The sequence below is a fragment of the Muscardinus avellanarius genome (genome assembly GCF_963383645.1).
Source record: "Muscardinus avellanarius genome assembly, chromosome: 6".
NCBI lineage: Eukaryota > Metazoa > Chordata > Mammalia > Rodentia > Gliridae > Muscardinus > Muscardinus avellanarius.
Genome location: NC_137791.1, coordinates 127,643,598 through 127,668,646, shown reverse-complemented (window position 1 = coordinate 127,668,646; position 25,049 = coordinate 127,643,598). Strand labels below are relative to the sequence as shown.

The 25,049-nt window shown below is 39.8% G+C and overlaps 1 protein-coding gene across 6 annotated transcripts in view; it reads right to left on the bottom strand.

Moving 5' to 3' along the window:
• Positions 1 to 25,049, bottom strand: part of LDB2 (LIM domain binding 2) — a gene marked incomplete at both ends in the record, with an annotated part of 388,217 nt that overhangs the window by 69,599 nt on the left and 293,569 nt on the right. For all 6 annotated transcript variants that reach the window (XM_080697020.1, XM_080697021.1, XM_080697022.1 and 3 more), the window contains one exon: positions 4,320 to 4,492. In XM_080697020.1, coding sequence (XP_080553146.1) covers positions 4,320 to 4,492 — 173 coding nt within the window. The remainder of the gene's footprint in view (positions 1 to 4,319; positions 4,493 to 25,049) is intronic.

Sequence of the window (25,049 nt, the reverse complement as noted above, 5' to 3'; positions counted from 1 at the left end):
ACAATCAGGAAATGGAATAGAGGCACATATGAAAAAATATATGTATTTCTTGTTTGGAAATGGAAAAAAATGGGCATAATCTACAAAGGGGAATTAATATCTTTTCTCTTAAAATATTGTGCATTTCTCTTAATCAATACAATTAATGTAGCTTTTATCTAAAGTTGGCCTTAAAAAAAATCTGCCTTTCTCTTGGAATCCAAAATCAAAAGGGTCCCCAATTAAGAAAACATTTTCTGTTGTGCTGAATTCATGTTACCGTACTGTGAGCTCTGACATTTTGTTTCTGTGGTAACCAAAATCAGCTGATTAGTTGGCATGGCAACAGAAAAGATGTAATCCCAGCAGACACACTCTAATCAATGCCCCCAGCACAGATGGTCTCCGGAGGATCAACAAGAAAGAGGCTGGCAGGCATTCAGCAGATCACGTGCTAGCTTGAGACTAGGCCAGGAACAAGGGAACTAAAAAAGAACATTTCTCAAACTAACCAGTCGCTTTTTAACCCTTTTCTTCCTTTGACTAATTGTAAAGCAATATTGATCTGACCATGTATATAGTTTTATAGTACAATGATTCTCAGATAGCTTTTATGAAATAAAGTGTGCTTTTTAGGTGGGAATACTTATTTGATTTTCTTAGTCTATGCTTGAATAACATGCATAAAATAGTCCTTTTAGATGAATAGTTCCACAAAGCTCTTTGTATTTTACTTAGAGATCCTGCCTGTGTAAATGCATATTAAAGCAACATGATCATTGATACTAAAAAATGAGGAGAGTTTGGGGAAAAGAAAGAATTCTGAAGTATAATGTGGGACACAGTTAAGGTAAGAACGAGAAGCTACCAAACATATGAAAAAAAGGCACATATTGAGCTTTTCAGAATCAAAGTGTGTGTTTATGGAGCAAAACTGGATAGTACACTTTCCAAGTGTTTTTTTTTTTTCCTACAGTGGCAAATAATTTCATAATAAACAATTGAGAACAAAACCTCAGAACCCATGTTCCTAGAGGTGATAAAGGTGAGTTCAGTAAAGGCTGTAACGATTATTTTTGTTTCTAAAACCTAAAACGAACCCCACGTGTAACCTACAGAGTGCTCCTTTGAGCATCGGCCAGGGTCCACATCCTCAAATACAAATATAAGTCGGGGAGTCTTTGATTCTGAAAAGCTCGATGTCCACTTTTCTGATTACTAAGTCCTGTTTCTCATTACTAAGTACTGAACATAAAAGAAAGCCCTCACAATCTGCATTTTAAAATTTTAATTGCTCATTTATACATAGCCTATAATGTTTCTGGTATCAGGAAATTGTAGAATACTCACTATACCCCTGAGAAATATTTAATATTACTGTTCATTAGGACTGCATATGATCTCTTGATTCTCTAGTTGACCAAATTTTCATAAAAGCAATTGAGATCCACTGGGTCAAACACTATTTGGGGACGGAGTTTAGCGATAGTCTAAATTAGAACAATGTGATGTTGCCCATAGATATGAGCTCAGTAATGCTAGGTATTCATAACAAACAAAGAAAAAGAGCATTGATTTCCCACTTCTTTTCCTTTGTGATGTTGATAGATTATTGACCCACTCTTTTTTTTTTTTTTTACTAAATAGCCATAGTATTTCATTACATGGAGATGAGTTAGCTTTAATTAATATAAGAGCATATAAAAAATTGGAAAGATTCTTTGGGTAGTGTTACAACTGCCAAACCATCAAGTAGAAAGACGGTAAATCCTATCAAATTTTCTAAAAATAAGTGTGCATAATTAGCATCTGGACTAAATCCCAAAAACAAAGCTACAGTTCCAGAAAGTGGTATTTTTCATCGCAGTATGGACATACTCATTACAGGAGCATGCAGATATCCTGCGGTGTTGTGGAGTTAAGATTGGTGGTCCAAATAATACATGTGTGGGGCCAAAGGAGCTGTGGTGCTCAGGTCTTTCCGGTGACTGCTTTAGAAGCTTGGACAAACCACTGGACCCTGAGGCATGGAGGAGTCCAGGGAAAGAAAGAATGTAACAGAGGAAAACCAGAGTTTCTTGATTGGAATGAAAATAGCACTTTATCAATTCATCGGAAGAATGAGATCCTTTTCTGATCTAAAACAGGCTTGGAATGTTGAGTACTATACCCTCAGAGCAACTGGGTTCACTTAGGAGAAACTGTGGGCCCAAGAAAGAAAGAAATTCAGGAAATATGTTTAAAAAAAAAGGGTTGCTGCAAAATGCACTCTTATTTTCAGTGGCTACAGATGTTAGAAGTAGCTCCTTAGATATGACAAAGCTTTATTTAATTCTTTTTTCTCTTAAAGCAGTAGGAGGTGGTACTTTTTCTTGAATTACCTAAAAGTCACTTTAAAGAGAGGGAGGAAATGTGGGGAGGAGGGGGAGAGAGAGAGAAGAAGGAAAGAAAGAAAGAAAGAGAAAAAGAAAGAAAGAGAAAAAGAAAGAAAGTTAGAAAGAAAGAAAGAAGGAGAGAAAGAAAGAAAGAGAAAAAGAAGGAAAGAAAGAAAAAAGAGGAAAAGAAAGAAAGGAAAAAAGAAAGAAAGAGAAAAAGAAGGAAAGAATCTAATACTGAAACAACAGAAAAAGGCTTAAAGGCATCCTGGCCAATGCTTACATATTGTAACATTGGAAATGAGTGGGTTGTATATCCATCAGATCTGCAAGATTAAGAAAATACTCTGCCTCTCCAGAATGAAGAGAAATACAGACAGAGTTAATCATTGTTTAGGTGGCTGTTCCTTTTTATATTAGCAAAACTCTTCCCAACAGGGATCTCTACACTCAACGTGAAGCCTCTTTGTCTCTGAATGTCAACTTTCTTCTCTGCCCAGATATTGAAACAGGGAGAAAGAGAACCCCCAGCTCCACCACCATCCTGCCCCACATTGAAAACAGTCAAAGTCAGGATTGCACAGAATCAATGGCGTCTTCTGATCTGTCTTTGCCTTTTATAGCCATTCCCTCTGCCTTGTTTCCATTCAGCATCGTCGGCACCAAGAAAGATTCCACTACACGTAGAAGATCAGTGGACAGAGAAGAAACATTTTATTTCCTACAGCAAAGCTGCCTAAGTAACAAGCACACCTTCAGTTTTATAATTTGGGCTTTGGTAATTAACCCTGATAATTCAATGTCTTTTAACTATAAAGAAAGCGTTGTCATGTGTGTTTTGCACTAAAAGAGATAGCTGCTATCATCAGTATCGCAGATTAATTTCACAGGGAGTCTTTAGTCCTCATGCAAAGAACTGGGGTTGATTAAAACAAACATTTGTGTGGCTGGGGCTGTGGGCGTGGCTCTGCAGTGTAGTGTATGCTTAGCATGCATGAAGGGAAAAAATGGGATCAATACCCAGCACCACCAAAAATGAACAAATGAATGGATGAATGAATGAGTAAAAAATTTATTTGCCAGATTTCCTCACTACGTATTTGTTTTTGTGTTTACTAATTTTTCCATTGAGAGAAGACATAAAGGTCTCATCTCTAGTGTTCCAGAAAGGTCTTTGGTGAGAGGGAATATTATACATGCCAATTTTCTGTGTATGGCAAAAATCATAGGTGTAAAATGTATAGAAGATGAGGTTGAATATTAATTTTTTATTTCACATCAAAGCCTTGAGTTCTGCCTCAAACACTGCATTAAGTCGGTTCTTCCTACTTTTTGTTATTTAGTTTTCTACAATCAGCTTTTGTCTCCACTCCTGTTGCTGAGTGGATTGAGAAGATGCTCTTACCCACCTCAGAAATTCTTCAAATGTGAAGGGACAAACCTTCTAAACTCTGAATTCCCTAATTTCAATCTCTACATTTGTATGTTTTTATATTCCTTACACGTTATGGTTGGGTCATGGTTGGTAGATTTTGCCCTGTCTACTAACGTTAGAATTTTGCTTTAAAAAAAATAGATAAATACTGACTGCAGGAGAAAAGCATGTTCTTTCTGCTGTAGAATATTTTTGTACATGAAACTAAAATCCTAATTTAGCTATTAAAATTTAAGAGGCAGCTGACCCTCTTTTCTCTTTGGTTAGAGCCTCTAATATGTTTGCTTTGAACAAATGCAGTGCCACCTGCATGCATCTTAGAAGTGTCCACCAAAGGATTATAACCAAGTCACTTGCATGTGTACACACACACACACACACACACACACACACACACACACACACTCAGGGACTTGAAAATATCAGAGAAATGCAATATCAGCTCAAAGTTTCAGAAGAAAACATCCTTAATGCCCTTTAATTTTCTCAGTAAAAGAAAAAGCCAGCCTATTCCTGAGCCTGGTCCATACCTTGGTGAACATGGGCTTTCCATGCTGGGTGACCATGGCACACTGGTCGCAGTCCACGGTGATGGATGAGTTGTGGTAGGATTCTTTCGAGTGCTTGAGGATGTAATATAGGTCGGTCACCCCTCCTTCAAACACGGTGCTGAAGTAACGGGGGATGAGCGTCCTGCCGATAGCTGGGAGAGAAACACAGAATCAAACCATGCACGGAAATATCCCTCGAGGTGCAAACATTCCACACCACCATGAAACCCACTGTGGCTGGATACAAGTCATCTCCAGAAACCAAACCAGGAGGCAATTTCTCTTTGTAAATAGCTATCACCCTCAGTGCTCTGACTAAAAAATCATGATATTCAACTATTCAGCAAAAATGTGGACTGTCATCTTTCCAGGGTTTATGTCCACTAAAAGCCAATAAAATAAGGGGTAATACTTTTAAAATAATGGGAAGGGATGCATTTACTACTTTGGATCTTATCTATACTTTTAAGTGCACATATTTTCAAATAACAAGACACATCCAACCTATTTGGGTTTTTTAATGTATTATTTACAGACCAATTACCCAATTATTTTTTATTAGTAGTAATAATATAAATTTTAATGCCATAATGCTTTGTGACTTATGAAATATTTTGGCATGTTCTCATTGGATTATCAGAACAACTCCAAGAGAGTACAGGATTGAGATCCAAATATATTATTATGGGAAAAAATCCTTATGAATGTTTCAAAGTCACAAGACTTGGAAATACTTGGTGTCTTTAATTCCATATCTGCAAACACTGAGACACCTGCTCTTTCCAACATTATGTCTGAAAAAAAATCTCTAAAAAAATAGCCTGCATCTTCTACATAGAGATGCGTAACTACGTAAACGCTGATTTTTCTGTCTGCTTTAGAGTCGTGGGATAAAATACCTCTCTAGAATAAAAGGCCCATTCTAAGAGAACTTGATACCTTCCACTTGGTCTAAATTGATCTCTTTTCTCCAGTGCATCCTCTGTGGCCCCATGTTAATCTGAGCGATTGTGTAAGTAGCTGAGGCCTTCTGATATATGATGCATGGAAACCCTGACAAGCCTTTGCTTCAGCAGAGATGTGAAATCCTCTTAGGATGGAAATCCCAGCTCATAATATCAGGAATTTTGCCTCCATGCAGATTTCAAAGCAAAGTCCTAAAAGCACTCTCAAGCAATCCAAGGTTTTTAATAAATCTCTTACATTAACTATATAATACCCCTGGAAGACAAAAATAATATTTAAAATAAACTACCAAAGAGAGCTTTAGCTAGGAAGAATCACCCAATCGTCACCTGGATGTTTTAAAATATTTCATTTCATTTTAAAAGAATCAGTGTTAATCTGTTCCATACAGCTCTACAGCTCTTTAGTACATGGCCTCGGAAAAGATAAGCATAAAGAGAATATCTTGCCAAACTGTTTTCTGAAGTGATCATTACAGAGTCCCTATAGAGATGATTAGTTTCTGAATAATTTATGTATCTATTATTGCCTGATAGTCACCTCAGGTAAAATCAATCAACAAGTGTGCTAAATATTCCAGAAACTTCAGTAATTCCATTCCAGACAATCCTTATACATACATTTCCTAAAGACTGCTTAATCCCCAATACTGCACACTCATTCTCTGAATAAAAAATTCAAATGAGAGTAATTTGAGTCCACTGTATCTTTGAACATATGCATAGCTAATAGTATAAAAGAAAACTTTGTAATGCTAAAAACCTTATTGTATTTCGCTAAATAGATAAAATTAATTGAATGTGTTTCAAATATTCTAACTTAAAGCTAATTACCATAAATCAGCTCAAGTAATTTGACAACTTGGGATCTGTACTGTTAAGAGTAAATGCAAACCACAAAAATGTAGTTGAAGGGTGAGAATATTTCAGTACAACATCCAAGGAATTGTCACATTGAAAAGGTTATGGCAAGCCACTACCACTGGCTTAGACACATTAGAGTTTATTTACCCAAAGTCCTGTATGATTTAATTTCTTTAAAGCCCTGTTTGCTATATATTATTATCATCATTTTTATTCATAGTAAGTGAAAATAAGAATGGGGAAATAATTTAAGATTCCTTAATTTCAAACCTGAATTTTAATTACTTCCACAACTCCAGAAAATGTACACAGTATATACTAATTATGCAGAGAGAGGAATATAGCTTTGCTATATTCAACAAATTTCAGCACCCTATAAAATGATTGCATGATCGCTATAGTCTGCTTTCAGTCCCATTTCCACTGCGAGATTATCTTGCCATTTCCCCCATGGTCTGATTTGAATGGGTTGCAAGCCTCCATTATCCATTATATAGGTTGCTACTCCAGTGGCCCGGATGAATCACAAGGATATACATGCCATGCACTTAGTCTCTTCTCCTTGAATCTGGCCGGGCCCCGTGATGTGCTCCAACTGATAGAACATGGCATAACTCCCCAGTGCCAGTTTGAAGCAGCACTTTAAGAAGACCTAGAAGTTTCCCCTCTGTGCTTGGGAAAAAGTCAGTGAATAGGTGCAAAGCACAAGTACTCTAAGGTTGCCATGCTGTAAGCTCTGTAGAGAGGTCACACGAAAGAGAAGCGTCTTTCTGCCTACAATCCCAGCTGAGATTCTGGCCAACATCTAGCACTAGCTTTTGCTAGTGAGGCCACCATGGAAGTAAGTATTGAGCTCCGACCCAGTTGCCTCAAACTGGTGTCACAAGAAGCAGAAATGAGTTGTTCCTGACAAGGTTTCCCAAACTGCAGGATCATGAATGAATAAAAGAATGTGTTCCTACTCTCAGTGCATCAACAATAATAAAATTGCACAATTGGATTCAGGATGCAGAATATGTTGGCAAAGAGTTCAACACTACAAATCTATTTTTTTCCATTATCATTATCATTTAAAGGTGCTTAGATACTTAATTCCGTGCATAGAAACAAGTCAGGGACAAATATTTTCCTTTGTGCTTTTAACAACTACCATGGAGCACTTTCAAAATTCTTTCCTGAAAGAAAGAGACCACTAAAAACTTTAAAATCACAAAAATATAGAAGCCTGCACTCAGAGAAAGCAAAGCAGAGAGATCATCCTATGGACTCGGCTCAGCGGGAATGAAGCCAACACAACCCCTCAGAAGCTCAACTTATGGAAAATGTCCTCCTCCTCCTCCTCCTCCTCCTCCTCCTCCTCCTCCTCCTCCTCCTCCTCCTCCTCCTCTTCTTCTTCTTCTTCTTCTTCTTCTTCTTCTTCTTCTTCTTCTTCTTCTTCTTCTTCTTTCTTCTTCTTCTTCTTATCCTTTGTCTTCTTCATCTTCTTCTCCCCCCCCCCCGCTACGCTATCTTGGGTCAGATTTTTATTTATTTATTTTTTGTCTTGTCATTTGCAAATAAGGAAAGCCTGGTTAATGTTCTCCTGAACCACTATGGGATATGGTGGTCAACAAACACAGATACAGTATGAAAAGTGACAAAAATGATCAACTGCCAAGAGACACCCAAGTCTCTCTTTGTGCAAAACACTGTGTTAGGTGCTGGAGAAGATAAAAAGGGATCTCATATGAGAAAAAGAGAATGTATGCGTTTCCTATTGCTGCTGTAACAAATTACAATTTTAATGAATTAAAACAACACCGATGTATTCTCTTACAGTTCCAACAATCAGATGGAGGTCTTGCTGGGTTAATATCACAGTCTCAGCAGCACTTAATTCCTTCCTGGAGGCAATAGGGGAGAATGCATTTCCTTGTTGTCCCTAGAATCTAGAGGCTGCTCCCAATCCTTGTCTGTGGCCCTTTCCTCATCTTCAGAATCAGCAGCAACAGGTGGGGTCTTGCAGTTCCTCTCTTTTGCTTCCTTTGCTGCCTCTCTCTTAGGGACCCTTGTGATTTCACTAGATTCATCCAAGCAAACAAGGATAATATCCCATCACAAAGTTTTTAATTTAAGCAGATTTATGAACACTTTATTGCCATGTAAGGCAGCATCCATAGGTACTAAGAATTAGGGCATGGACATCTTAGAGAAGGGAAGACATTATTCTGCCTACTACTGAGACTATTTTTGCCAAAAGTGTCTGTTATTCAAAGAAGAGATAGTAAAACATAATAGAATTGCCACCCACACACTGCACATGCACATACAAAGTGTGACACATAAATAATGTGCAGGGAATAAGACAGAAGAACAAAATCTCATGTGTTGAGAAAATTGGTCCATGGCTCCTCCATCCATTCCTTCTATGTGCATTCACTGAACCTGGAGTAGGTACGTGGCTCCATGGGAAATGCTGAAGCACAAAAGTAGGTTTATGTCCCTGTCTCTTAAACTTATTTCTATCTAGACAGTTAAGAAATATCTAAGCATCTGTAGCATAACGTGATAGCCGATAAAGTTTAAAAGATGGGTTGTCATTTTGAACTCTTTAGTGATATCATCTGAATTCCATGTGCAATTTTACTATTTTTGAAGCACTGAGAACATGAACATATTTGAATGTAGCAAACCATGCCACCACATGGAGTGGTCTAATATAAATGGCTTTAAAACTGGCAACATTTCAGATTTAGATTCAGTGATCTCCTAACTCCTCAATAACATCAATTCAGAATCTATTTAGCTTCACATACATATGCTAAACTTACACTTTACATTTATACTTTAATCCCTAGAATTAAAATAGTTTAAATATTGATATACATAAATCTACATTGTGCTCCCAAGAAAAAGATTGTATCTCCAAATACTCTTGGCAGTAAGATTAAGAATATGGAAGATTATAGAAGAGATTTTGTTTTACTAACACATTTAGGTCAAAGCCTCCACATTTCAGAAGTATGGAGAGCCAGACAGCATGGGGGGATTTTCTCTTATGCTAGATAGTGGAATAAACTATATATTATTTATTTATGTATTCATGAAGAGAAAGGAAAATCAGAGATTGAATTATTCAGGAGCCAAATTATGTATAAAGAATGTCTAAGTAATGCCCTATTGTGTACATAATTGTAATTAGTCCAGAAAAATCTAAAAGTTCATTCATAGCAAATGTGGATCTTGAGACTCACAGTAATGCTTTTCTAGTAACTTTTTATTGTTGTTCTCTTTGTTTCTACCCATCCCCAGTTCTTGGGAGTTCGTGCTATAGAAGTTGCAGGCAGATGGCCTGTGGAGCCAGAGTCTATCCTGTGATATTTTCTGTAGATATTACTTGTGTATATTAGGATGTCTGTGGGATACTTGTAGATATTAGCTGATGTTTTCACCATTTAGAAACCCAATGGTACAAGTAAAGAAATAACTGAGAAGATATAAACTATTATGCATCCTTCTCAAAGCAGAAATTCCACCTGATAAAGTACATTATCTCTATTAATAACAAGGATGTGCTTTGCTTAAATTCTTTAGGATATTTCCAGGTAATTCACATGAGGAAATTACACATAGAAATAACCACATGAGAAATATTACAACTGGTAATATCAAAGCACACAATTAAAATAGTAATCAACAGATTAAAGTATAAACCGCTGAGGTTGTGGTAAAGCAGGCATATGTAAATACATTTTGAGAAATCAATATAGCAACTACTCCTTACTTTGAGAATCTCTATTCTTTCAAAGTCAGCTAGGGGTGACTTTAAGCTCTTGGTAAGTATCATCACCAAACTGCAGTTCTGAAGTTCACATCTTAAGTGATCTGAAGTCTTCAAGATTTTCAAGAAACCAATGACTAATATAAGACCTTTTGATTTGGGGCCATCATTTACTATTTTAAGTGCCTGTCATTTCTTTATTTTAGGACAATTCACATTAGACAATGAAAGAGATTGAGAACCTGATTTAAATGTGGTATAAGATGAAGATTTGTAACTAACAATGTATTAGTGCCACTTAACACTTGGGCATTTATTTAGTTAACGATATTCCAACTCTAAAGAGAGAAACATACAACTAGGTAAAGTTAATTAGACTAAAATAATCAATTATCCTATATTTAAATTTTGTTCTAAACACAATAATAAATAAATTGGTTGTCTGAATCTGCATAGTTTTTATAGTTCTGCTGAAGCTGATGTACTTCAAAAATCCACATGAAAATTCCACTATTGAGGTGCATAATAAATACAAAGATTAATTCAACTTTAGACTTATCTGTATTCAGATATCAATGACTGCATTATGCAAACATGTAAATGAAGGTGCTTCTAGGAGTGCTTAAAAACAATACTGATGATTTCATTTATGGTAAATAATCATTACAAATAGTCAAAACAATAGAAAGGAAACATGATACCGTTTTAATGGGAATGATATAAATTCAAGGTGAATTCCATTGTTCTTGGTAAAGTGAAAGCAAATCAAACAAACTTTACTTTTATAAATTGACATAATTTTCATTCAAATATGCTTGTTTCATAACCAAAGCAATTTGACTGAAATATTTTCTGATTATCTGCCTTGTACTTTCAAAGTTGCATTAATTTCATACATGTATATTAAGTACCTGTTCTCTGTGCTGAGGAAGAACTGTGGACCGGGGATGGGGTGGTGGCAAGGAAGGCAGGCTGGTTTCACCTGGCCAGCCCAGGAGGCTGCAGTGGGGAGATCTGACAGAGCTAAGTCTCAAGAGATCAAGACCACTTGAAGATCTGAGCCTGGTCCAGGCCCAAGACAGCCATGGCAAAAACTCCCAAGGCAGGCATGAGTTTGGACTGAAGAGGCTTGGTGTGATACAGTGTCAGAAGGAAGACAGCATGGCAGGTGTACAGTCAAAAAAATAAAAAAAGGAGAATAAGATGGTAGATGCAGAGATAGTGAAAAGGCTTACATTTTATTCTCTTTGTAATACGGGGGATGGAACCCAGGAGTATTCTACGTCTGTGCTACATCCCTAGCTCTATTTTTTATTCTTTATTTTTAAACAGGGTCTGAGTTGCAAAGAGCCTCACTAAGTAGCTGAGGCTGTCTGTGAATCACAATCCTCCTGTCTCAACTTCCCAAATGCTGGGATTACAAGTGTGCACTGCCACGCCCAGCCAAAAGGCTTACATTTTATTCTTAGTGTAGTATCAAGACACTGGAAGATTTTAGTCCATGCCAGGATCTAATAAACCTACTTTATTCTTCCTATCCATTTTCCCCAAAAGCCTACAAAAGCTTTTGATCTACCCAGAAATCTAAAGAGTACTTATTTCTTACACTTTCTACCTACCATTTTTATACTTTTATTGGTGCAATGTAATTATACATCATACCAGAGATAAAGAGTGATAGGAGTATTCACACACACAACACTTGGAGCATCCGAGCTCCAATTCCTTCCTCCCCTTCTCTGTACATGTCTTTGAGATTGGCATTGGCAATTTAATACACATACGTAGCATTATTTTCACATTTACCTTTTTTATGTCTCTAGCCCCTCTCCTCCCTTCCTAAATTCCCTTCACTGGAGTCTCTACTTAGCAACTTTTGAATAACTAGACTAAAACTTCACTTACACCACTCTACACTGGTGCTGGGTGCTGGGTGCCGGAGAAACAGCCATGACCAAAGAAAACCTGTTCCCTGCTCGGAAGGATCTTCCTATCAAACAGATCTTAGTATAATTAATCCAATAACTGAGGACAGGAAAGATGGAGGCCAGGGCTCTTTTTGGTTCTCAGCAGTTTGTTCATTGCCTGACATACAGAAATGAGGGAATGGATGCAGTACATGAATGAATTCATGGGTCTCAATGTGTGGGACCTTATACTAAAACTCAATGCAGTTTATCTTATTAAACCCAACCCATATACTTTAGTATATCCATATTTTTTGGACCCTGATTCTGTCAGTCATATTACAGGGTGTTTTTCTCAAGTATATGTTTTTTATGATAGGCACAAATCCTTTAACCTTTGATCCAAAGTACTGACAATAACAGCTCACAGAAATCCCCAGCAATAGAGATCTCCTCATGGCTGGGTTATGAAATTAAAATTCTTAACTGACTCTGCAATATGACCATGCTTTAGTTACTGAACTTACGGACATGGTGTAAGGTATATAGAAAGATGGTGAGGTGTCAGAGAAGGAGCCCAGCTAATGGATGCACAGACTCCATCAGGCACATAGGGAAGGAGTAGGGGAAGAAAGTGCTCCCCGCAGAAGGAACAGCATGTTAAGGAGGATGGTGGAATCATTACCCAGGTTGCTGCCTGGACCAGGTGTTACATACTTATACCTTGGAAGAGTTCATCCGGATGAGTTACTACATTACATAGAACTCTTGCTCTCTTCCTATGGTGATGCAATACTTTTTAGTTATTAAAATTTTATAGTGTAGTTTACATCAAGTAGGATCATTTCTTCCTTTTTATTTTTTTAAATGTGGCATTGGGGATAGAACCCAGGAGCATTCTACCTCTTTCTAAGCTATACTTCAAAGTCTCTTCATATTTTGTTTTGAAACAGAGTCTCACTGAGTTGCTAAGGGTTTTGCTATGGTTCTGAGGTTCATCTGGAAACTGTGATCCTTTTGTCTTTAAGTACCTCCAAGTACTGGGATTACACATGTGGCCACCATGCCCATTTTCCTTTGTTGTGTTATGTCAATATATTCATCACTATACATTTTTATAACTATACTATGTGTTTTATTGTTCAAGATGAACCTTAAGATAATTTTGTTAAAGAAAGAAAACCACTGGGATGGAGATTGATCTAAATTAAATTTTACTAAGAGGGAACTGATATCTTCAGAATACCAATCTTCCCATGCAGGAATTTGATATGGGTGCCCATTTAATTAAATCTTTGATTTTGTCTCAGAAAAAATCTGTGTCATTCTATAGCATGTTATGTATATAGATAAATGTGCATTTGTTATGATGATCTTTGAATATCTTAGTTATGCTGACTGCTTAGTTTATATTTTTTCATAATATTTCTATTTCAAACACATATATTTACCTGAATACTCATTATTATCAATAATTTTTCAAAGTTCTTGTCTTCTAGATAAATAAACCTATGATTCCCAAATATTGATAATTTTGCTTTCTTCTTTTCCAATATCTTAGTATTCTCTTTTTCTATTATCTTATTGTAATAGTTAGAACAGAACTTCTGGGGAGGAGGAGGATTAAATAATGAGGGAGTAAAGCCGGGCATGGTGGCACACGCTTGTAATCCCCACGCTTAGGAGGTGGAGACAGGAGGATCACGCAGGTTTGAAGCCAGCCATACTGGTTTAAGAGACCCTGTTTCCAAATATAAATATAAAAATATGTCTGGGTGTGTATCCCGGAGGTAGAAGGGCTTCCAGAAACCCCAGTACCACCAAAAATAAATAAATAAATAAATAAATAAATAAATAAATAAACAGACATTCAATCTCTTCTCCCTATAAATTTAGGGATTGTCTCTTAGATTAGGAGAAGAAAATATTTATGTTGATCTGAGGTCCTATAATGTGTCATAGAAAAAATAAAGTCTTCAAATCTTTGATGTTATATTTGGTCAAATATCTTTTCAGTAACTACTGAGTTGATTGATTTTCTTTTAGAAAACTACTAATTATTTTCAATTCTTGAATAACTTTTGTACTCCTAGTACAAAACATAATTTCTCTAGGGCACACACCTTCATACATTGTTGTACAAATTTTTGCTTAAAAATTAATTCATCCTTTATCAAATATCAGTGAAAGTAGTGCTCTCCATGAGCCACTGTGCTGGAACTAAATTAGATTGATAGAAATCATTGATGATTTATTGTCAATGACAATTGAAATAATCAATGATAGAAATGATGCAAATCAGAAAAGACCTCAAGTTTAGTTCAGTGACTTTTGTTAACATTTCCTAAAGTTTGTGCAGATCTTAATGTACCCTGTCTGGTTCTATGTTTTTAAAAAAACTGTTAATTAAAAAACATGTTTGGTATGTTTTTCTGATTTAAGTAGGAATGATCTCAATTCATGGTAAGTATGATTTGCTACTGATTAGTGGTTATGAATGGAACTTAATATATGTGAAAAAATAAAATATAAAATACTGACAATTATTTAATAAGTGTAATTAGGTGATGCAGACTACTTTCCACACCCTTGTTTTACAGGAGAGCGATTTGATGGTCGGCTACTTGCAGTCAAGGTGGAGTAAAGTAAAATGCTTGCTATTTTGACTCAACCAATGTTGGTTTATTTCTATATCCTAATTTAATTTTAATATTTTTAAAATCACATGAGTAAGGCTAGTGCAAACAATTTACACATCACTGCTGCAGACACTCTCAGTTACTTACTCCATGGGCATGGACCCAGATCTCCCTTCCCCCACTCCCTTTCAGCTGGCTCTGCTTTGGTGGCAGAGTTGTGGCCAAAGCTCAGTGGACTCTGCCATTATTTTCAACAGAACAGACACCAAGACTTCTCTAGACATGGCCAGTAAAATTATACTATACGACTGACTTGCTGTCCTCTACCCCCGACAGCCAGTGAGGATTCCACAGAGCTCCATCCCCAGGTGCGGGGATGAGCCAGGATGTGGAGGGATCCTGGGTCCCTACCTGTCTCCCACCAGAAAGAGAGCTGCCACCTATGGGAAAACTCATTTGAACTTTGGGACAAAAAATAGCTTCCTATGGATTTCAACCAAGGAAATGGTTAGGTTAATTTATTTCAGATAACTAACTAATTAACAAAGTTACTAATAAGATTAAAGTCCTCCTGATCACCCTATATCCACCAATTTCACAGCCTTTCCTTCACCCTGGATCACCTGTGTTATTAATATGTCACATGACCTTTTAGATGTTTAATATTGCATATATATGGATATTTTATATATCTGTATATATGTATATCCATATCCATATCCATATATATGGATCCTCATTTTTAGCCCCCATAGAAAATACATATTTTGTATGAGTGGCTTTGTTTTATTTTGATTCACATAAAAGATGTCAGAGCAAGTTTATCTATATGAAACTTGCCTTTATCCCTGTCAATAATACATTTAGAAACTATAAACACATTAGTGTATATAAGGCTAATTTGCTGATTTTATACCCTATATCCCATTCTGGAACATGACTATTTCATACATTATTTAGACATTCTCATGCTAATAGACAGCATGTTTTTCAATTTTTTTCCAATAGGTAGACACTGAGAAGGGGAAATATATATATATATGTATATGCTTATTATATAAAATATATACATATTATAATTATATGACATACATTTATTATATATTTATAATTTAAAATACATACTACAAATTATGATCATAAAATTATGTTATAATTAATTATATGCTAACTTATGAATTATAACATCGCTCATTAAAATATTTATATTAATAACTAGCTATATTAAAATTAATAAAATTATATAATATATACATATATTACATTATATTTATAATCTCACCAGGTACCACTAATTCTAATCATACCTGCCTCACTCACAACTTCACCAACACTTAACACTGCCACATTTTTAAGTTTTGTCATTTATATCATGGTGTGCCTCTCACAAAGTATATATGTGCCATATGTAGATGATAAAATTGAATTGTTAATTATAAGCATCCAGATCCTGTGCTTATTACTGCATGTTAATTATCTCCAGTAATTCATTTTGGCTGAGAGTAGCTTCTTACCCAAAGCCTGTTGGGGATGATTAAACAGAAAATGTATTCTAGACCAGAGAGGTGAAGAAATTCTACTTTTCTATCTTTTCAGAGGTACCAAACTTCAAGAATTCTTGTGAAATCATTTCAGTATGATTTTATCAAGTCTTCTCAAACCCAAATTATTGAGACAACACAAGTCATTCAATCTTGTGTTTTAATATCTGCACAATTCATCTGGATTAGATAGATTGACAGAGGGGCAGACATATGCTGCTAATTTCAAACTCAATCTAAACCAGAAATCAGCAATCTTTAGCAATTCCAAGAGTGGCAAGGGATAATTTCCTTTCTGTAGAGAGAATGTACATGGATAAAACTGGGTTCTCCCCAAGAGCTAGATATTATGTAAGATATTCCTTGTAGGGCATTAAGTGCTCACTGAAATAGAAGCTTGCAAAACATGAACCCTAAAAGAGGATTCTGAAGTCAAAGGACGCTTTGTAGAATCAACATCACAAACTGGCTCTTCCCTGTACCTTTCCCTCGATTCCATTCCCATCGCATCTATCTAGAATTGCCACACACACTTGTGTTTTTCCAAAACTGGGGTGCCCTTGCCCCCCTCTTCTATTTAATCCAAGCTCTTAGTCATTATCTGATTTCTGCTACAACCTCACGTCCTCTGGCTAAGCATACTCTTCCTTTTCTTTTAAGTTGTCCACTGTCTCCTTTGTACTCTTGATTTATGCATTAACTTTTGTACTGGGGATTGAACTCAGAGGCATTCTACCTCCCAGCTACACCCCCAGCCCTTTTTTTTATTTTTTATTTTTTTGAAAGAAGGGTCTTGCTAGGTTGCTTAAGGTCCTGCCAAGTCCCTGAGGCTAATCTTGAATATGTGTTCCTCCTGTCTCAGCCTCCCAAGTACTGAGATTACAGGCATGTGCCACCAAGCCTGGTTCCTTTGTACTTTTAAAGTGACTATAAACTTAGATGCTACATTGACCATCCTGCTTTTAAATACTGGCTGTGCTACTTAGTCATACTGTGACTCTGGACAAATGATTTATGCCTTCTAAACTCCAATTTCTTCATCTGCTCAATGGGATTACCATAATAACTAATTTAGTGGGAAGTTATGCACACTAACATCACGCACGTATAAGGTGCTTACCACAAAGCTCAACATTGTTAAATGGATGTTAGCTCTCTATCTCTGCCATAATACCTTCTATATACACAGGCTTTGGGTTTTACCCTACTGAATTGCAATCACCAATTACAGTGTCTTTCCTTCAGTGACGGGAGTCCCCCAAGGCAGGGAACACTTCTTGAACATTTAAGTATCACAGCACATTTGTGATGTAAATAGCTACTTATGAGCTGTTTGGCAAACAGACCAATGCGGACTTGGCATGGTAATTTGAACAGTCTGCCAATTTCACACCTGTTATGCATACACATGGATTTCTAACAAAGGGGTAAAGTTGCTTTCATTTCGGGGATAGAGAACCAAGTCTATAAAGAGAAAAGAAGGAGGGTCCCCAACTGGAATTCCCTCATGGCCATGTTTTTTGTCCAAATAACTGATTTAAAGCTTAATCGTTGTTAAAGAGATTTTATTTTAAGATGAATTTTGTCACTTTGAGTTTTGCAAGTAAAGAAAAAACTTTCCATCTTAGAATATTTAGATTGAAGGGCTTCTACCTTGTAATAATGTGTACAATTCACAAACACCCAAACTCCATACCAACATCACACTTTTTGAGAAAAAAAGTAAGAAAGAAAGAAAAGGAAAGAGACAGTGTGTGTGTGTGTGTGTGAGAGAGAGAGAGAAAGAGAGAGAGAGAGAGAGAGAGAGAGAGAGAGAGAGAGAGAGGGAGGAGAGAAAGGAGAAGGAGGAGGAGGAGGAGGAGGAGGAAGAGGAAGAGGAGGAGGCGGAGAAGGAGGAGGAGGAGGAGGAGGAGGAGGAGGAGGAAGGCTCCAAGTCAGCATTCCTGGGGTGTTTTACAGGAAAGCTAAAGTCTTTGGAAATAAGCAAGCAGTAAAGAAGGGTCAGAGTAGCATTCCACTGAAGTTAATGGGGGAAGGTGCTTCTGACCCTTCTTAGACTGTGTCTACAGGAAAAGGAACAGGCGTTCTGACAGAATTAAACTTTGCATAGGCTTTTTGGCAGCACACTATAACAGCCCAACTGTATCCACTCAAGTCTGATAAAACTGCGCAGGGTCAGCTGCTGGGGACTGACATCTGTGTGCAGGTTTGCAGCAAAGCCTGTAGATGTGGGCAAGAGAAGGCAGCCTCTGGGCTCTGTACAGCTCCTGGAATGGCCTCGCTGGCCTGAGCCTAGGCACCTAGCAGCCAGTGCATGTCCACACACACTGATGTCCCTTGTGGACTAAACAACATCCCCGTACCAATTTTCAGCACTAACCAACCATCGCTTTCTTAAAATTGTGCCCTCTGTTTTCAGGAGAGGACTGTGTGGCTCTCTCCATAAGATCAAGTGACAGTCATGGACTCTGTCTGCACTCTCTTGCCTCTGGGAGGAGAGAGGAAAATCTGATGTGGAGATGAGAGAGCCTGACACCCACGGAACCATAGGAGTTTGGAAGACTGCTGTATAATGGGGTGAGCACAGTTCTGCCCTTTCTCTGACTTTCACCTCTTCTGCTGACATTAAGAACTGCCGAGAAGGTCCAGGGATTCTCTTGGACTCCTTTCTCCAAGGCCATACCTGGCCTAGTCTCCTCTCAGAACTGAGCCATGGGGTCAAGAATATAGATCTGTGCTCAGAGTGGTGGTGCATGCCTGTAATCCCAGTACTTGTGAGGCTGAAGCAGGAGGATCACAAGTTTGTAGACAGCCTCAGGAACTTAGAAAGACGCTCTATAACTCAGTAAGACACTGTTTCAACATAAAAAATAGGGCTAGCCCCCCCCCCCAACGCCCGGGAGGTCCAGGCCACATGGCAACGACCCCAGGAGGGTGGGAGGGCACGGGCGGGGCTCCCTTAGGCGATCCCCCCCACCTGGAAGGCCCCAGAGGTCCGGCCATATGGCTCCAAAACCGGGAGCGTGGGTGGTTAAGGGTGAGGAACCCTTAGCTCCCCCTCACCCTGAAGACCCTGGAGGCCCTGGCCGCTTGGCCCTGACCTTGGGAGGGTGGGCAGGCGCGGGCGGGGCTCCCTTAGGCAACCCACACACACCTGGAAGGCCTAGAGGTCTGGGCAGCATGGCTCTGACCCAGGGAGTGTGGGCGGGTGCCGGCGGGGCTCCCTTAGGTGACCCCACCACCCGGAAGAGCCTGGAGGTACAGGCCGCATGACCCGACCCTGGAGGGGCACCCTTAGGTGACCCCCTTCCCACCCGGAAGGACCGGAGATCTGGGCTGCAAGGCCCTGACCCCAGGTGGGTAGGCGGGAGCTGGCAAGGCACCCTTAGGTGACTACCCCAACCTGGAAGGGCCCTGGAGGTTCGGGCTGCAAGGCCCTGACTCTGGCGGGTGGGCGGGTCACCCTTAGGACAGCCCCCTCCCACCCGGAAAGAAAAAAAAATTTTTCATCACCTCTGAGTGCCTGATCCCACATCCTCCCCAAACCACACATACTCTCTTCTCTTATTTAAAAAAAAAAAAAAAAGGAAACGAAGAAAGAAAAATATTCGAGAGGGGTTAAGATGGCCACAGTGGTAGCTAGAATATTGGAGATGCAGACAAAACATATCCATCTGAACTGGAACTTTTGGAAAAATTCCCCATGAAGGAGGACTGCTGTTTCCCTACATCATTAAGAATCCTGGACATCACCTGTAAGGAGAGAGTCTAGCAGAGACCTAGGAGGAAGGCGGTGGTGGCAGCAGTGGCCGAGATGGCGGTGGAGACTTGGATTTGACAAACATCTGATCCAACCCACCCTGATCCTCTGAAGAAATTACCCCAAAGCTCGAATGTTACTGTCATGCATACTTAGGAACACTGGACATTATGCGGTATGGGAAAAGAGCTTGGGAAAATTTTGAAATGTTTGAGGCAGTCACATTGGCAGCAGCAAGTACTCAGGGGAGGCAGAGATCTGATGTAATACACCTGGAACTTTTGAAGAAATTACCTCAGAGGCAGAATATTACCACCATGCACCCTTGGGAACATGGAACAACTGGGTGAAGAGGGTGCTCAGATCGGAGCCTGCTGAGGGGTGAGGCTGGTGCTAGGGCCAGCGAGGCCAGGTTTGAAGCCTGCCATGAGGCAAGGCTGGTGCTGGGGCCTCCGAGGCCGAGATCGGAGCCTGCCGAGGGTTTAGGCCGGTGCAGGGGCCAGCAAGGCCGGGATCAGAGCCTGCCATGAGATAAGGCTGGTACTGAGGCCTCTAAGGCCAGGATTGGAGCCTGCTGAGGGGTTAGGCCAGGGCCGGGGACAATGAGGCCAGGATCGGAGGCTACTGTGAGGCAAGGCTGGTGCTGGAGCCTCTGAGGTCGGGATCGGAGCCAGCTGATACATTAGGCCAGTGCTGGAGCCAGCGAGGCTGGGATCGGAGCCTGCCATCAGGCATGGCTGGTGCTGAGGCCTCCGAGGCCGGGATCGGAGTCTGATGAGGGGTTAGGCCAGTGCTGGGGCCATCAAGGCCAGGATTGGAGCCTGCCTTGAGGTATGGCCGGTGCTGGGGCTTCCAAGGCTGGGATTGGAGCCTGCCCTGAGGCAAGGCCACTACTGAGGCATCCGAGGCAGGGATTGGTGCCAGCCAAGGGGTTAGGCCGGTGCCGTGGCCAGCAAGGTCAGGATCAGAGCCTGCCATGAGGCAAGACCACTGCTGGGACCTACGAGGCCAGGATCAGACTCTGCTGAGGGCTAAGGCCAGTGCCGGGGCCAACAAAGCCATGATTGGAAACTGCCTGTGAGGCAAGATGGAGCTGGGACTTGCGAGACCACGATAGGAGCCTGCCGAGGAGTTAGGCTGGTGCCAGGGTCAGCGAGGCTGGGATGGGAGCCTGTCGTGAGGCTAGGCTGGTGCTGGGGCCTCTGAGGCTGGGATCGGAGCCAGCCAAGGGGTTAGTTCTGTGCGGGAGCCAGCAAGGCCAGGATCAGGGCCTCCCATGAGGCAAGGCCTGTGCTGGAGCCAGCGAGGTCAGGATCAGAGTCCTCCGGGTGGCCAGGCCACTACTGGGGCCGTCAAGAGTGGGATCGGAACTTGCAATGCGGCATGCACAGAGAAATAGCACAGAAAATAAAATCCAGATGCTTCCCCTAATTAGCAAGAACTAGGAGGAAAGGGGTAACAGGAGGAGTCGAGTAGTAGAAAGGGCCCTATTGAAAAGCAATTAAGGTGACCAATCAGAGGGGAGGGGATGAGGGAGGATGGAATCTCTTTAAAACTCATGAGGTGCGTAAACAATTATATCAGAGATAATCACCAATTAAGCGTGGGATCGAGGGAGGGGAATGGAGGGGGAGGGAATGAGATGGGAATTGGATGAGGGCTTACTGGATGATATGTGCTTGTATATCCTCATCACTTTGTATTCCAAAGTGATGTATGATTACAAAAAAAATAATAATTTTAAAAAATAGGGCTAGGGATGTAGCTCAGAGGAAGAATGTCCCTGAGTTCAATTTCTAGTAACACACACACACACACACACACACACACACACACACACACATTGGACTTGGAGCCACCATGTCTGGGCTTAAACCCCAGCTTTGCTAGATAGTTACTTTGTAATCTTAGGCAAGTTACTGAATCACTCTGGCCTCAGGTTTCTCATCTGAAAAATAGGGATGCAAAACGTACAGAGTCCCTGGGTAAGAAGGAACATACATTCCAAGACAATTAGTGGAAGCTGGGAATCACTGGTAGTATCAAACCCTACATATATTTTTTCCATATACATATATTTACCAATGATGATGTTTAACTTAAGAATTAGGCATAGTAAGAGATGAACAACAATTACTAATAATAAAATAAAACAACTGTATCAATAAACTATAATAAAAGTTATGTGAATGTGTTTTTTTTCTCTTGTTCAAAGCATCTTATTGTATTGCTGTGCTCAAGATTCTTGCCTTGATGGGAAATGATTCATTTCTATGTAGTAAAGTAAAGGGAGGGAATGACATACACATGGTAACAAGATGTAGGTGACTACCCAAGCATTACCCAAGTATCACTTTACCAGCTGCCACAGTCCATCTGATGCTTGAGACTGTTACTAAATGACTAATAGCTAGGTAGCCCCTACAGCGTAGATACACTAACAAAAGGATGATTTATGACCCATGGGGACCAGAATGTGCTGGTGTGAGATTTCATCATGCTCCTTAGAAAAGTGTACACGTTGGTCAGGCGTGGTGGTGCACACTTGTAATCCCAGAATTCAGGAGGCTGAGACTGGAGGATCACAGTTCACACAGAGCCTCAGCTATTTAGCGAGGCCCTTCGCAACTCAGTGAGAGCCTGTTTCAAAACTAAAAAGACTAAAAAAAAAATAGGGCTGGGGGTGTAGCTCAGAGGTAGAATGCCTCTGGGTTCCATCCCCAGTACTACAAAAAATAAAAAAGAAAAGTGTACAAGTTAACACTTAGGAATGTAGGGATGGGGATTAACACACGAGGCCCTAGGTTGGATCCCCAGCACCACAAAAATTAACTTTTGGTTTATTTATTTCTGAAATTATTTATTTAAAAATTTCAAACTGCACGCCAGGCGTGGTGGCACACTCTTATAATCCCCAGGCTTGGGAGGCAGAGACAGGAGGATCGCGCTGGTTCCAAGCCAGCCGTGCTGGCTTAAGAGACCCTGTTTCCAAATAAAAAAGTATAAAATAGGTCTGGGAGTGTAGCCCAGAGGTAGAAAGGCTTTCCAGGAACCCCAGTACCACCAACAAAAAAAAAGAAAATTCAAACTGCACTTGACTGTAGTAACTCAAACCACAGAAAGTGAAATCATGGGCAAGACTGGACTCTTACATTATATTTCTTAAAAAAGACCAGACGGATTAATTAAAATAGGTAAACTGACTAGACAAAGTCCCAGGGGGGCAATAGTGCTCAACAGAGAAGATGGGCCAGGGAGGCATAGTTAAGGTCTTGGATACAGCAAGCATTCAATAGTTGCTTACTGAAGAAAGAAATGTAAACTGAAATACAAATATCATGTTGAGAATCATACGAACTTAATCTACAGTCTTCTTTCCATGCAAGAAAAACAAGATAATTCTAATTATTTTCATAAAAAATTTCACAAGATGGCTGCATTAGAGGAGGCTGAGGAAACCATTTATATACCTACACTTTGATTTCTCTCTTTTGGGCAAATCCAAGACTGACTTTATTCACCTTTCTATGATTTTCAACTTGCCCAAGATATCAGACATTCAAAACAGCAGAGCAGGATACTCTAGGTACATTTCTTTCACCTGTTATTTTCTCAAATCTTTGGACTGTTGTTATTTTTCCAAATCTTTGGACACTCTGGATGCTTTCTGTGGCTTGTTTCTGAATAATGGCTCTTACGTACCTTGCTGTTTTAGTAACAGCTCTTCGAAAGTCTTCCTCTCTCCATCCCTCCTTTCCTTCCTTCCTGTTTTCCTCTTCTCTCACCTCCTTCCCCTTTTCTCCAAGGTTTTTGTTATCAGAATTTCACTCTCTCCTTAGAGGGAACATTTTAGCAGCACAGGTTTATGGCTACCGTAAAGAAGAAAGTTTGAAAGGCAAAGCCGGACGTGATCCTCAGCTTTATAACAAACTCCTGTCAAAACATAACAAACCGCAGCCAGGCACGATCTGCTGTGACAGAATGCAAGACCATCAAGATGATGGAGATCTGACAGCACAGGCGCTTTGGAGAAACAACACCTTCCTTGCAAACAGACAGGGCAAGCAGAACACTGAAAACCCTCCCTGGGAAAAAAACTGTGAGAGAAATAAGGACAAAAACATAAAATTCAAATGACAGCCCGGCCCAAGGAGATAAACCTAAGGCAGACAAAGAATCCAATTTTCCTAAATCAAGCCGACATCTCCTCCTGACTTTAATTGACCTCTGAAAGCTGGATTCTGAACAAACATGAAATTAAGAAGTGGTTGTACTTAGCAGAAAAATGGGCTGCCCATGAGTAGATGTTGAGGTTTCAGTCTCTATGGACAGAACCTACCTGGTTTGGGGGCATCATGCACCCCACTGGAGGCAGCCACCAGAAAGCAATGGCATGGGTGTGGCATGAGGTCAAGGATCCAGCAGCCCTAACAGTTTTACCTGGAAGGTTCTGGATCCTGGGTCTGGCTCTTGCAATTCAAGTTTCTATGGTGTTGTCATTAGAAAGAAGTAGGTATAGGAAGAGAAAATGAAAATAATAGTCACAACTAACTGGGATTTCAAGACCCAGAGGTAAACCTCTTCTATCACACTGGAAGTGTTACAAATGGAAGAATGAATTAAACTCCTCTCTGTTCCATGGAACCCTTTAGTTACGTGGTGTGGTAGGTTTTGAAAGATCATCCCATAGTCTCTCTGGCTTTTCTCTACTGGATAGTCTTTGTGGATTCTCTTATTTATTTTTCTAGATAATCTCTTCTTGAGGTCCTGACTTGGAAATTACTTTCTCAAAGTATTTTCTCTGATTTCCACATGTCAAACGAGTTAATTGCTCTACCTAAAAACTCCATAAAGACGCTGAACTTCTTTGCTATAGTATTAATCACATTGCAGAGGTTTTCAAGGTTAGATTACCGTGGAGGATGTTAAAGATTCCCAGGTCTTAATCCAAGTAGTATCTGGTTCATTAATATTGGGATAAGACCAGAGTCTAACATTTTTAATAGTATCTATTGTAGCTTGGATTTAGAATGTCACCTTAGGCCTCACATAGGCAAGGCAGGCATTTTGGAGGTGGGACTTGATTTCTGAGGAGATGTACCTTGTATATATGTTCCCTCCTCTTCTTTCTCTCCCTCTCTCTTGCTTCCAGTCTCACCTCAGTGATGTGAGAGCATGTGCTCGCTCTCTCTCTCTCATTCTCTCTCTCTCCTCCCTGTGCCATACACTAAGCTATGCAGACTAAACCTGGCCTAACATGGACTGAATCCCTG